The sequence below is a fragment of the Seriola lalandi genome, unplaced genomic scaffold (assembly GCF_002814215.2).
Source record: "Seriola lalandi dorsalis isolate HSWRI2012SDOR001 ecotype SW California unplaced genomic scaffold, Sedor1 jcf7180002054425, whole genome shotgun sequence".
In the NCBI taxonomy this organism is placed as follows: Eukaryota; Metazoa; Chordata; class Actinopteri; order Carangiformes; family Carangidae; genus Seriola; species Seriola lalandi.
In genome coordinates, this window is record NW_019524978.1 from 2947996 (window position 1) to 2962767 (window position 14772).

A 14772-nucleotide genomic window follows, 5' to 3' on the forward strand; every position below is an offset into this window, starting at 1 on the left:
ACACACACACACACACACACACACACACACACACACACACACGCACACGCACACGCACACACACACACACAAGAACACTCAAGTTGGGCTTTGGAGCAGAGGGAGCAGCCGTGTTTGGACAGACTCTCAAAGCATTCATTGCCCAAATACGCTTCTGTGAAACAGGCCCACAACTAGCAAACGACTAAAACCCGCTTTCACATAAACAATATTTACATCTTGCAAATTCTTTGATATTCTGTCATGCTCTTACATATCTCTTAGATATTTTCTTTCCTCACAGTTGTTCGGTTTTTAATCTGTAATGGGTGACGACTGCTGAGAGACTGCGAGTGGGTCTAGAGGCTTTCTGAATGCATTACAGATACGTCTGAAGATATCCGTTATGCAGTATGTATCTTTTGCAACTGTACGAAAGGTATATGGATAGAGGTGTATGTTGTGTGTATTAGTGTGTGCGTGTGTGTGTGTATGTGTGTGTGCGTGTGTGTGTGTGTGTGTGTGTGTGTGTGTGCGTGCATATGGGTGTGTGTGTGTGAATTTGTGGGCCTTTGGGCTGGTCAGATAGGGCAGGCCAAGCATTGAGCTACTGCAGGGTGTAGGATGTAATGATGTCAGCTCAGAGAGTCACACACAACCCTCTGCTGATTAATGACGCTGTCTGACCTGCTCCCAGGCTCTATCTAAACCTGCCCACGGACACACACACACACACACACACACACACACACACACACACACACACACACACACGTGTCTTAGTGAAGCCCTGAATGGGCAAGAAACAAACAAACATGCACATACATACATGGACATGAACACACCTCAGTTTGTGCCAAAACATTTTTTTTATAAATCTCTGATACGAAAACAGAGGTGCAAATATACAGACACAAATGCATAAATACTCACACACATATGTATGCACATAAGCACACACATATTGCATCACGCAAGCAAACATGTGCAATGTAGAGCACAGTTTCACACACACACACACACACACACACACACACACACACACACACACACACACACACACACACACCATCATGTGTTGATGGATGGGGCACTCGCGCTCAGTTTGGACCTGACATTCTCGGACAGTATAATACGCAATTACTCTGCCTTATCACCTTGGCCGGGACAATAAAGCCTCACAGTGCCATAGCTCACACCAGCCAAGGAGAGAATTTGTTTTCACTTTTGCAGAGACACCTCTCTCCATCATGGGGCCACAGTACAGCCTGGCTCCACTGGGGCCTAAACAGAGTGGGCCCTCACTGGTTTTCTGTTCATGTTGTATGAAATACATAAGCACCAGCCAGAGGTGAACAATGAGGGCTCTTCATGACGCTGAACACTACAGCGGGCTGGGATGCCACAAGCTCAACAAAAGAATAAATAACCCTTCATAAAACCTCTATTCCACAGCACTTCCAAATAAAGAAATACTACAGGGTCACTGACTGATATAATTCAACCTGATTAGTTAAGTTGTTCCTGACTCAGAGGAAGTCATGTTTTTGTATTTCTGGTTTGTTCGAAAACAAGCAGAGGAAGAAGCAAGTATTAAGGGTGAGTACTGATATTCAGAGAGGGTGAGCAGGTATATAAGAGAGGACCGGCTACAAACCTCCAAAGAAAAAAAAAAAAGAAGAAAAGGCCTGATTTCAAAACCACAGTAAGATCTTACAAGTTTATATCACTGTCAAGTGTAAAGACATTTAAGAGGTAAGAGCATCTACATGAGTTTGACTGATTGAAGACACATAAATATGTGAATAACCTTTAATATTTACACATACTGTCAATTACGTATCCAGCAAATTGAAACACATTGCTGTGATTAATTTGTTATCAGCAGTCTCTAACAAAACAATCACGGGTTCACAGACAAATCATGGCTACATCTGTCGACTGTTCCTCTGCCACATCTGTTGACAGACTTAAAAATTTAAATTGTCACATGCACATGAATTAACGCAAATCATGCTGCTAAAAAATGCATTTAATTCTAAAAGTGAAAGTGAATTCTTATTCGAAAGCAGGAGCATAAAAAGATAAAAATTTGAAGCGGAGCTAAAAGGTTCTAAAGAGAGCGCGGGTGGATTCCTAGGGGGGCCATGCTATCTCTCAGATATGGTAATGGCATAATTGTCATATTAAAACAACACAACGTGCGTTTAGGAGTCAGCAGGTGTCACAGTTAGTGAAAGCCCACACCAGTCCTCCTACTATACACTGTATTAATTAGTCCAACACTGTTTCAACTTCCTCCCCCATCCATGCACTCACCATGGGAATCAGCCATACTGACGCTCAATGGATATATCACCCCTTCCCTGCCTCTTTCTGTCTCTCCCCCCTTTATTTTAGCCATTTCCATATTCCTCCTCCCAACGAGTGTATGGTAATGGGAGAGGTGTAATTGAGAGGCGCTTCGTTAGGGGAGATTTAAATGTGTTTCTTTGTGTGTGTGTTAAAAGTTGCGAGGGGGGTGTATTTGGATCATTGGTGCTATTTGGATCTTATTCTGCCAAGGAGGCCCAGTTATCATCATTAACGCCTCCCCCTCCTCCCTCATCTCTCCCTTCACTTTACAAGGTCGCAAACCTTCCTGGCACTGACAGTAAGAATGTCATCCTCAAAGCCGCCATTGCCTCGAACTGAAACAGTATTTTAACAGGTAGATTGAAACATGAATGCTGCAGCATTCAATAAACAATAATAACCCCTGGAGGATGGTAACATGGCAGGAGTCAGAGGTTACATATCAATTAGACTATTTAAGATGCCACCATGACTTTAATGAGAAAAAAAGGGAAAAAAAAAACTGCTCATTGTGAACAATACAAATGAGTCCTTAAACAGTGAAGTAAAGAAGTTTTGCGGCTTGCATAAATAGCTACAGAAGAGTAAAATAGACACCATTAATTGACAGCCCAGGCCTCGTGCAATATCATTAAAATATTTTTACCACCATCCCCAACTATAATTATCCTCCTCTATTATCTATCTCTGTCTGAATAGGAGATGAGTGGCATTTGATAGATCATTCACTCCCTGCTCATTTACATGCATTTGAGGAGCAGCCTTGATGGAGATAACGTTGTATCAAGTGGGTACCCTAGGTGTCATCCATAACATTTAATATGGATATTTTAATAGCATATATCAGATGTATCCACTTAAAACAGACATAAACATTTTCTATAACCAAGAACTGTCAGTCACATAACCAATTCAACTGTCTCAGACCTAAATATTTCTTTGCAGCTGCATCATATTTATTTTATAAGCCCGGCCTACGATGAAAGGTCAAATGTGCGTAACTCATCTAGTAGCTCAGTCGTCAGGGTTTTTAAACATGTATTCACGGTGTAAAAACATGGGGCGAAGGCGAGGCCCCTCACGGCTGTCTGAGGCCCCCGCATTCAATTCCTCACATTAGTAAGCCAGCGGGGTGTTTCCCCTACCTCCCTCCTCCTCCACCCACTTTGCTCCCCTACCCTCCCCTTTGGACCCCTATGAACCCCCGGGGCCACCGAAATGTTAATTGGGCTTCTAATTTACTGTTCCATTTGCCACTATCTGTAATGATCATTAAGTATCAACACAGGAACAATGGGGCCAGGAACATTTGGCTCATTACATGTATAGTATCTTCCTGATACTGGGGTTTGTCCAGTGTAGTGGTTTGATATGGGACCAAGATGTGCCCTCAAGTAAAAGAAAAAAATCAGCTAATTCTATAATTAACTATTTTTACATACATTTTCAATACTTAAAGCCTCTGACCTAATGAGACTGAGATTAATGAGATGTTTGGATGTATTCAAGATGGTGTCTTTGTCATCCTACAGTCTTGCCTTTCTGGGTTCTCAGGTTATAGCTACACATCTTCACTCAAAGCAAGAATGGAATTCTGGGAAAACCAACAAATGCGTGCTGTTTGCAAAATCACCGCAGACCATCAGCAGTTCCAGTCTAGCAAGATGCACTTCGGCACATTAACAAAATGATAATGTCAGCTTGCTAACGTGGACACAATGGCAACGCTAACATGCTGGTTACCATGTCCACAATTTTAGTTTAGAATGTTAGCATGCTCACATTTTCTAATAAGAATAGACTGATGGGAATGTCATAAGTTTTTGGAAGAATCTGGTCGTAAACCAAAAAACTAAAAACATTTTAAATTTGACCTTATGATTAGCTCTATTAGGCGTTAGATGGGAAGTCAAGGGGACCATCGAAGTTATAGCAGTTCATTTTGAGGAGGACACGGATGTCTACCAAATTTCATGGCAATCCATCAAAAGTTGTCAAGACATTTCACTAAAAACTACAAATGTCAACTTCATGGTGGCACTCAAGGAAAACTCACACGATCATCAAAGTCATTACAATTCATCCTCTGGGAATCATGAATGTCAGTACACAATTTCATAGCAATCCACTCTCATATTTCAGTTTGGACCAACTTGGTGGACTGACTGATCAGCACCGCCATCCCCAGAGCCACTAGTGTAGCTAATAAAAGTAACAACTGGATATTGGTGAACAAACAAACTCATAGAGCACACACTAAAACACAAGTTGCAGCTTTCTCACACAGTCGAATGATACTTAATTATTTAGGCACAGAAATCTTAAAAGCATCTTATGTGCATCTTGAATCAGACAGTTAAAAACTCCCACACTGGCCGATCTTTAATGGAGACAAGAGATACTTTACAACTTTAGGCATGAGGTGAGATAATCCTATGATCGCAAAATAATAGCTTGACTACAATTATTACTTCTCAGCATTTCATTTTTTTCCCCAGAAATTGGACTGCATACAAAAGACGGATGAAATGAGTGGAGCGCTTCACTGCAGCGGAGCAGGTGTAGCAAGCTGCCGAAATGACTTTGTCACAGAGGGGAAAAAACGAATGAAGAGCACATCTAAAACGAATGATGGCTTTGAGATCATTCCCTTTCACACTCTTCTGCCACAACCTGACGAGGAAGAAGAGGATGGGAGAGAGAGTGAAAGACAGAGAGAGAGACAAGGGGAGGAAAGAAAGAGAGAGAGATGGAGATGTGCAACGCCAGCCAAAACTTTTTCAATTTCACCGACAATTTCCTGTGTAATTACTGATGTGGTATGATGGTGTTTTAATGACAGGGACCTGCCAGTGACAGTGATATTGTGTGTGCGTGCGTGTCTGTGTGTGTGTGTCTGTGTGTGTATGTGTTGGGGGGGGATCTGGCCGGGCCTGTTGATGATGGCAGAGTGATGAGATGGAGCCGTGCTGTGGAGATTAGACCTGTCTGCCCCTCCACCTCTCCCACCCACTCACACACACACACACACACACTCTCACACACACACACACACACACACACACACAAACACACACACACAAAGCCTCTAGCATTACTACCACCCCCCACCCCTCTAGACTACCCTACAATGCCACCTGCTCTCCCACCATCAGACACCCGCAACACACATTCTTATATACCCCCTGCAGCCCCTCCTCCCCCCACCTATCAACCCCCTGGTCATCAGCGCCACAGTGGCGGCCATCAGCGCCACCAACCGTGGGCGGATCAATGAGCCGGTACCTGTAGTCGCACCAGGGGCAGCGGTACGGTTTCTCCCCGGTGTGAACGCGCTTGTGCCGCGATAGGTGGGACTGTGTGGTGGAGGCGAAGTTGCAGAGCTTGCATTTGAAGGGCCTTTCTCCTGTGGGGGTGGAAGCGTTGAAAAGACAAGAGACAGAGAACGGTGATGAGACTGAGACATTTGCAATGACAAACGCACACAGACACATAAACATACAAACCCAGGTAGAAGGCTACAACTACCATGGTTTGGTTGTAAAGTGACACCATTCTGCTAGATCCATAAATACAAACTTCAGAACCAAAGAATATGTGGTTGATTTTGAGACCAATAATGGCCAAAACATGACATAGCACAGCCATTAAATGTTCAGAAAGTACTACAGAAATTTTCTGAAGAAAATGTAAGTGTGCTAACTACCTCGCTTGTGGAAATAAGCAGGTACATATAAAAATGTGAATATTTTGTATATAAGATGTAGTGAAGTGTCAGTTAAAGTTGAAGCACTGAAAGAGTTTGTGTCCACTGAAGAATCGAATCACACTCACCAAAATCATTTATCTATCAGTTAGCAAGATGTGCTGAAAACTTATAAATGGATATCGAGATCAACTTCAAGTTAAAATGTCTGTAGGTTCAAGTCGGAAAATTGTGTGTCACTTTCTGGGAGTATTGTATTTTCAAATATTGTCATTTCAAATGGTGCGAGTGAGGAAGCATTTTACTGAACAGCTGCAGTGTTTAAAAGCAGCAATAAAATCTTTCTCACAGTTCTTGTAGCCACTAACGAACAGAACATTTAAGAAGTTTAAGAACATGGCATTCAATGTGCTCTTGCCAAGAATAGCATTAGTTCTGTGCGTGACAGAGGAAATATTTTAATATATTCATCAACAGCACAATGTTGTCTTTAGGAAATGTGAGAAACAACAACAACAACCAAAATTGGCATTAGCGGTGGCCTTTAAAAACCTGTATCAGCTAAACTCTGACAAGCACAAAGTCAGACAGGGTGATCCCTTCATATTCAGCTGCATGACAGCAGATTTGAATATACAGCTAAATCAGTGGAATTGACACATGTCAACACAGGAGAGGAGGACAGAAATTGGAGGTTTCAGGGGGAAAATGGCAGAGGAACTGAGGAGCAAACAAAATGAATTATGAAAAACCTAGATGAATATTTATAACAGGATTCTTGATCCTTGGGCGCCTGCCAGACAACGGTTAAGAACAGTATTTGTTTCACTATCCCAATTTCTAAAAAAGCACTCGTTATTGACAGCCTATCTGAAAAATGCAATTTCCCTAAGCAATAGAATGACATGGTGAAATGATAACTGAAATTAAAAATCTCAGATTCAGTCAGCCATACTGGTACACATGCCTATCACTGACAGCAGCATGTCACACTGATGTGCCTCTGTGTGTGCGTGCGTGTGTGTGTGTGCGTGTGTTTGTGTGTGTGAGAGTGTGTTTCTGTCTGTGAGTGAAAGACGGCAAACATTTGCTAAAAGTGCGAGAAAAAATATTGTGGCAGTGCAGATCTTCAAGTGTCAATCACCGTCCAGGGTTATGAAGGTCCACACATACAACAGTTAGTTTGTGAGATTATTTACCACATGTGTGAAAACTCCCAGTCATTCAGGTCATGGGATCTCTTAGAGCTTTACGAGGGGAGCTGGACTTTCTTGAGGTTCTTGAAGACGTTTTACCTCGCACCCGAAAAGGATTCTTTAGTCTTAACTGACTAGTGGAGAGTTTCCGGCCTTTAACTTCTTGTGGGGTGGTTAACACTCGGCCATCATGTGAGTCGCTGGTGTCACATGAGTCATGGACTGGATAGGTGTTAAGTTGTCTGGGGAGTGATCTCAAGACTGCATTGTAAGCGGCTGATAAATAGTGTCGTAGACCACCTCCTCTGTTTAGCCATGGTTGCTCCAGTTTGAGGTAGATTCTTTTACTCCCCCTTCAAACCATCGGATCTCTCTGGCCAAAATGTTTACATTGCTGTCCCTTGTCCTTTAGATGTAGATGGACTGCAGAATCCTGACCTGAGCAGTCGGCTCTCCTGTGTTGTGTCATGCGCTTGTGAAGCGGTTGTTGTACATCGTTCTGCTTACGCTTGGGTGTTTTGTCCTTAGGGTGGACAAGTTTCTGCCTCAGAGTGTTCCTGGGCTTGAAGTGCACAGGGATTCTATGTTTGATAAAGAGTTTTTCAAATACTCCAGCAACGTAAGGAATGGCAATGTTGTTCTGTTTATTGTAGTATTCCACTCCGTCTGTTCTTTTTTTTGGTTTTGATCCCACTAGCCAGTTAGAACTGAAATGGCCTTTTAAGATGAGAAGTGAAACATCTTCAAGAACCTCAAGCAAGTCCACTTTCCATCGTGAAGATCAAAGGGATACATTTTTCGACGTCAGTTCAGGATGTGTGTTTTGTTGCTTACCCGTGTGTTGGCGCCTGTGTTTGGTGAGGGCGTGTCTTGTGCCTCCCGCAAAACCACACAGGTCACAGAGGTAAGACTTCTCTCCTGTAGAGATGGATTTAGAGAAAAGGAACAGGAAGGAGAGAGAGTTAGTGTTGTCTAGCATGGAGAAAAACATTAAAGGACCCAGAATGAGGGAGAGGAAGCAATAACCTGAGGAGACACATTTCAAAAATGTACTAACTCCAATCCAGATCTCCTTCAAGAGACCAAACTCTTTAAAGTGCAATTCTAGTTCATTGCAACTTGGATCTTATTTCTATTAAGAAACATAAGCAATCACACAATCATAAAGATTTTCTACCACCCTGCAAGAGGAAACTAAAATAAACAGTAAAATTATTACTAGGAATGTCCGAGTCAAGATTCTTTAGATCCTGATCCTGATTCGAGCCCTTTAATTTTGGGTATCTAAATGTGTATTAAATATATATCTGATACACTGAAATAACCGCTGACAAAACTGATTGTTCATGAGATTAATGATCCAAATACTCAAGGTTGAAATAAATGAAGTTGAGCTTCAGTTACTGATATGAAGTGAAAGAAAAGCAGGATTGTGCAGCAGTGTTACGGGCTCGAGGGTCTTCCCTCACAAATGAAAAGTGCAGACTGAGAAACCCGACAACAGCCAAGTTTCATTTTGTTGCGTCTATGAATTAGTTTAACATTAATTAGCATTAATGCTGATATGAGCTGGTGCCAGCAGTGGTTGTCATTTTAACTGGTCAGCACTGGCTAAAATTGAGAAGCCGCTACCTAAAAAACAAGCCAGGAGATGTAATGGATTTGTTAGTGACAGAGTTTAGCCAACCTCTCTGTCTGAAGTCAGAGTCGCTCACACTGGTGCATACATATCATCTTTTTTTTTTTTTAACATTAATACATTCTAATTTTCATTTGGATATGCAGCAGAATACTTGGCTGTGGTGAAGGCGAGCATCGCTCCAGCACTGTCAGGGTGAAGTGGACAATACACATTATAGGACGGCTATTGATCGGCTTAATGTTAGCCGATACAATCCTTTAAACTATGTCCAAATCGGCCCTGATACTGATCGGATTGGTACATCTCTAATTATTACCCAAACTGTCTGTTGTAAACATCAATCACAGTTAACAGACTTTGACCTCGACCTACCATACTTGATGTAGTAAACAAAATTGTCTGTGCAATGAGTCAATGAGTTATCATTAGTGGAAGAAACAGTAGTAACAGCTGTGATAATGTAATTGTAATTGTATTAAAGCTAAACTTTCCTACAATTCAACACTGAAAGCAATGACATTCACACCTGCTTTCCTGTCACATACAGGAGGATATTTACAGTACTGAAAAACTTAATTTTAAGTCCCTCTCTGACAGTTTTAATGCTACATGAAATCAAGACAACCATGGAAAATAAAAGTATTTCTAGCTGTTCAAACTGTAAAAGGACATAAACCTTTAATATCAAGGGGCAGATCCTATTGAGCTTAATAAACTCAATTAAACTGAAATACAACATATTTATGTTTTTAATATATATTTATTGTGTTCTATATTAACCTACACATAGATGTGCATTTGTAACAAGCTTATTTTGACACATTGGGAATGTAAGTGATGTCATTTGTAATAAAATAAACTGCTACTTCTGGTTTCATTCACACGAGTATGTGAAGCTACACAATTCCTGACATTTGCCTTGTTTCTGTTGTTTTCCTTCTGTCTGCCTCGGCTAAATATAGCTCAGCGCAATTAATCCGTCTGTAATACTTTTTAATTTTAAAGCTGCATCAACATTAATCAAAAACAAATAGTAAAATTGCAATCTCGAATATCATGGTGTGGTAATAAGTGAAAGGTTATTGAAGATTTATAAATCCTTTCAGAGGAAAAAAAGCCTGGTGGGGGAAGGAATGAGAGATACTTTCTTAACTCAGAACAACTGCTGAGGTGCCTGTGAGCAAAATCTGAGGGTGCAAGCAAAGACAAAGGAGGAATATTGAGTTAGTGGATGAGGAGAAATGTGTAGAGGATGAGAAAGGCAGAAATCGAGAAAAGAAAAAGACAGACTGAACAGATGAGCAGCGGGTCTAGTTGGCTAACAGATGAGCCAAGCAGAAGTCACAGATCACTAGTGTATATCCATCAGAGCTCTCACAGCTAACTAATTCCTCCAATCAGATGGATCCGTGTAAATATGTCAAATGGGGGACGGGAAATTGCCAGTGTGGTTTATTGACTGTGATAAAATCTGAAAAGCACCGCTGAACATAATTACATACTTGTCAGAGCCATAAAAATTAGCTTTATTATCAATGGGATGGTTTTGTACAACTTCATTTAGGGGCGATGCCTTCCAGATGGGGAGTGTGGAGAGCTTTTTTACACTCCTCCTCTCTTCCCTGCATCTGGCTCTGTCATTAACAGCATGATGGTCTCTCTCTCTCTCTTTCTCTATCTCTACCTCTCTCTCTCCCTCTGCCTTTGCACACAGGCAGTCACACACTCCTGCACACACACATGCACAACATTTGTGATAAGACTCACTCAGGGAAATGCATGTACATGCACTCACAAACACATTTATCAAATGGACACAGATGTGCATGCAAATCTACACACACACACCCACACACACACACACAAAGATGCAGATATCCCGACATAAATCAAAACTGCATGTGGTGTGCTAAATGTACATGTTATGTACCAGCACATGTATGGAGATACTGTAGGTGTCACACGTGTCTAACATAAAGACGCAGGCTGCATGTATGATTTACATCACCAAACTATTCATACAAATGCTGATATTAAACTGCAGCTCTCGCCACACACTGATAACACATTTGGGTTACTCTTCCAGCTGGGCCTCAGCAGTGCTCTGCTCCTCTTCTGCACAGATAGCAGCTTTCACCGAGTCCGCAGAGACAGAGCAGCCTCAAGTTTCCTCTGTTATACCCATTTAAAGCCACTCAACTGTGAGAAGAGTTTTAATGCAGTGCCACTTAAAAGGGAGAAAAACAGCCTTGAAAAGGTGCAGTTGTAGGCCGATTCATACAGGTCCCCTTTCCAATCCCAGTGTGGATGGCCTTTAACGGAACAATGTTTTCATATTAATAAATGCCCATTTTGTTACTTTATGAAATCACCACTTTGCATGTATTGTTCTAAAAAAAATGATATCTGATGTTTCTGGAAAAGACAAAGTGTCACAGAATCTGAAAATGTGCTACTATGAGTAAAATTGTTTGTATTTTTGGTGCAACAGTGCTGTATTTTGTGTAGATTACATGGAAAAACTGGGTAGTATGAACTTTCATAGTGAATTGTGGAAAGCAGAAATAGTGTGGCAATGAGCAGTTAGTACTAATAATGGAAACAAAAGAAACAAATAAAATGGATGTTTTATATTCCCTAAAACTTGGTTTCAAGTCTTAAGTATTTCTCAATAACATTAAATATTTTTAATTATATAAGCAACAATCAAAGTTTATCAAACTTTTCAGTTTAACAGCCTCAGCTAGAAACTTATAACTGTCACCATCATACAAAAATATATCATGCAAAGTATCCAGAGCTGTTAATTTTGTGTTCATGTAGAAGTCCATTGCCCACAGAGACAAACAGGTTTGATGCAAAAACAAAGAGAAAAAGTCTTTATTCCTGTAGCTGTAAACTCCAGATGAGTTACTAAGCATCTAGTCAGACCTTTTCTCCTCATCAGAAAAAACAGCGCCGGTCCATCCTCCTCTCCCCTCCTACCTCCCCTCCCTCTCTCATTACGCCCAACGCTACAAGACCCCACCACAGAAAAATCCATAGCTATCGATCCCTACGCCCAGCCGCGGTCGCCACAATTATTCTTGAGGAGGAAACGCAGGCGATAAATTACATATGTGCTTTTCATCTGCTGTTCTGTGGCGGTGAGCCCTCTGAGGATCGGTGTGGGGACGGCGAGGTGGGGTAGTTACGAGAGTGACATGCTGCTGTCAACACCAGAGGATCTGGCTGACTAATACAGCATGGACACCCCCCCCACCCCACCCACCCCCCCCAATCCGCAACACAACTTTAAATTGACTACATTCATCCCTGATTCACCTTAACCCTTTTGTCTGTACATAAATAAAACTTAACCTTTACCTTCAACTTTATTCCAACATAATAGTCACCCTAAAACCACATCCTTATCTCTTAGTCTTACTCTACCCTAAACTCAATCCTGCCTCTAAACCCTCAAACATCAAATCTCAGCTGTTCAATTGCAGAGGTGAAGGCAAGACACACAAAGTTGCAGAGAACCACAAATCAAGCTGTAGGCCACAATCATCCGCTTAAAAGCATACACAACCCAGTGTACCTGAAGTCTAGCACCTGACACAAAAATTTCCTGCTAATGTGTCTGCACTGAGAGCCCTTAAACTTCTTGGCTATTTGAATATTGGCTTATCACTCCTTCTCCTTTGCTCCCATGATACACCTCCACCCTCCATCCGTTACTGGAATTAAATATGCCTTATTGCGAGACAATAAAAGATCTTTGAAGTCAAAATATACAACCTTTTCTTTGCATGTGCGTGAATATATATATATATATGTATGTATATGTGTGTGTGTGTTTTAAATAACCCCGGAGGAGTCTGCATGCAGCTATAATTGCCTCCCTCATTAGTTATGTTTTAGCAGGAGCGGATGGGAGGGCAATTAATTTTACCGCTTAATTTTTGACACAGAATCCGCTGCTGTATTGATGTGCTCGCCATTTTGGGTCTCATTTTTCAGGGAAATTAATTGACAAAGTGCGAAGATTTATCAGCATATCGCCAGATTAAGCGACAAACTGAAGCAATGAGGAAATCAATTGTGGCCCTGTCGCTGTGTTCAACCCCCCCTCCCCACAACGCCCAAGAGCCTGGGAAAGCTGGGTGGGTCAGATGCAGTGCACTTATTTATTTATTTGAGTCGCTCATTCATCAGCCGTTACAAATGACCCTGGCGGCTGACGACCACTGAATCCCCCACCCCTGCCCTCCTCCCCCTCCCTCAGACACGACTGGTGTGTGAGGAGAGAGTGATTAACATAAAAAACACACAAATCAGAGAGGAACAATGAATCCGGTTAGAGGCAGGAGAAGGAGAGCAGAGGTGTTAACTTTTTTTTTCTTTTCTTGGGGAGGGGGACTCTGCATGTCACAATCAGTGACTCTAACAGCAGGATGATGAAATTAAACATTTTCTTTTAGGGACTCCTTACTCTTGGCAGTTGGTTTGGCCCAGTGTAGTAGCAATGCAAAGTACATTTATTTATTGATGCTTTTGTAGTTATCAAGTGTTTATTGCTGAAATGAACATTTGCTATGCCCTGCCCCCCCTTAGTTATAGTTGTTATTCCTAACACTCTTTCTCACATGCTGCACACACAGTTTACATAATAATAATGGGGCAGATTTACCATGCAACACCTTTAGTAAACTTTGAAACAATGGATTACAAAAATTTCTTGAAAAAAAATACCTGGTCCTCAGATAGAGGTAGAAAAATGCTAGCCTAATTTGCTAGCTATTTTAGCTTAATTTGCTAGCTAGCTAAGCATTTAAACCAACAACCTTTCATTTGCCAGAGAAGATGACAATGATCCCGCACATATTTTAACATCTGTAGCTAGCGAGCTAGCACATTACGCTGACTGTTAGCTAAGTCCATTTACTCAAGTACTGTACTATAGTAGTATTTCATTTTTAATGGAGTATACAGTATGTATCGTGTAGTATTGCATCTTTTAATTGTAAATTATCTGGAATACTTTCTTCACCACGGCTTAAGGGGTCTTTAACATGCACTTGCTGGCAATATACAAAAAATAGACATCACTATCCAAACTCTTAATACACAGTATCACTCTTACTGCAGTCCCATACACACCCCTTCAAAATGCAGAGCCTGTTTGGGTCGAGGTTTAGGTGAAATATAAATGTTACAGCTGTATTTTTTGGTCCATTGTTCATAATGTTTACATTGCATCTACACAATTCATGCATGTACAGTACATGTTTCTGTGATTGTAGTTTCCTAACTTCTTCATACATTGTCTCAGTGCTCAGCCTGTGCTGAATCTGTATCATAGTGTTTCAGCGTGAGATCATAACATCAACTGCTGTTGCGAGAAATGTTATTTTAAGAGATTATAAACCAAGTACACACACTTGACAAAAAGGCAAATCAGTCAAAACTTGCCACTGTGATGAAGTTCTTGAGTTTTTCTTCACCAAGAGACTTTGAATTTTTACAGTTCCAGCTAATGAGCTAGATATGTATATCATTACACTCAGCTCCAGTACAAATTCCCCAGTTAGTCATCGTCCTGTAACCCTTCACGCAACCCCCCCCACCCACCACCACACGTACTGTAACTCTCATCTCTTCCATTACTGACTGCTCTGTTCCCAGGACAGATTGGTTAAACTTTTAAATCTCCTACTTATTTGTTAGTATTGCATCTTAAAGCCATGAAGGAGCCGATTTACAACCTTTAAACAAATCACACATATGGAGATAATATTTCAGTGTGTCAGGTTGGCTGCTGGAATGTGATTGCAATGATTGTATAGCTGTAGCTAACAGTCTAGCCCTGCACCAATTACAACTGGCAAAGGAATGCCAGAGGTCAGAGC

The 14772-nt window shown here is 41.3% G+C and overlaps 1 protein-coding gene across 1 annotated transcript in view; it reads right to left on the reverse strand.

The window, feature by feature from the left end:
• znf407 (zinc finger protein 407) overlaps positions 1–14772 on the reverse strand; it is a 148578-nt gene that overhangs the window by 43318 nt on the left and 90488 nt on the right. Inside the window, exons 7-8 of the mRNA XM_023410551.2 lie at positions 8071–8154; positions 5620–5740 (exon numbers count right to left, since the gene is read on the reverse strand). Coding sequence (XP_023266319.1) covers positions 5620–5740; positions 8071–8154 — 205 coding nt within the window. The remainder of the gene's footprint in view (positions 1–5619; positions 5741–8070; positions 8155–14772) is intronic.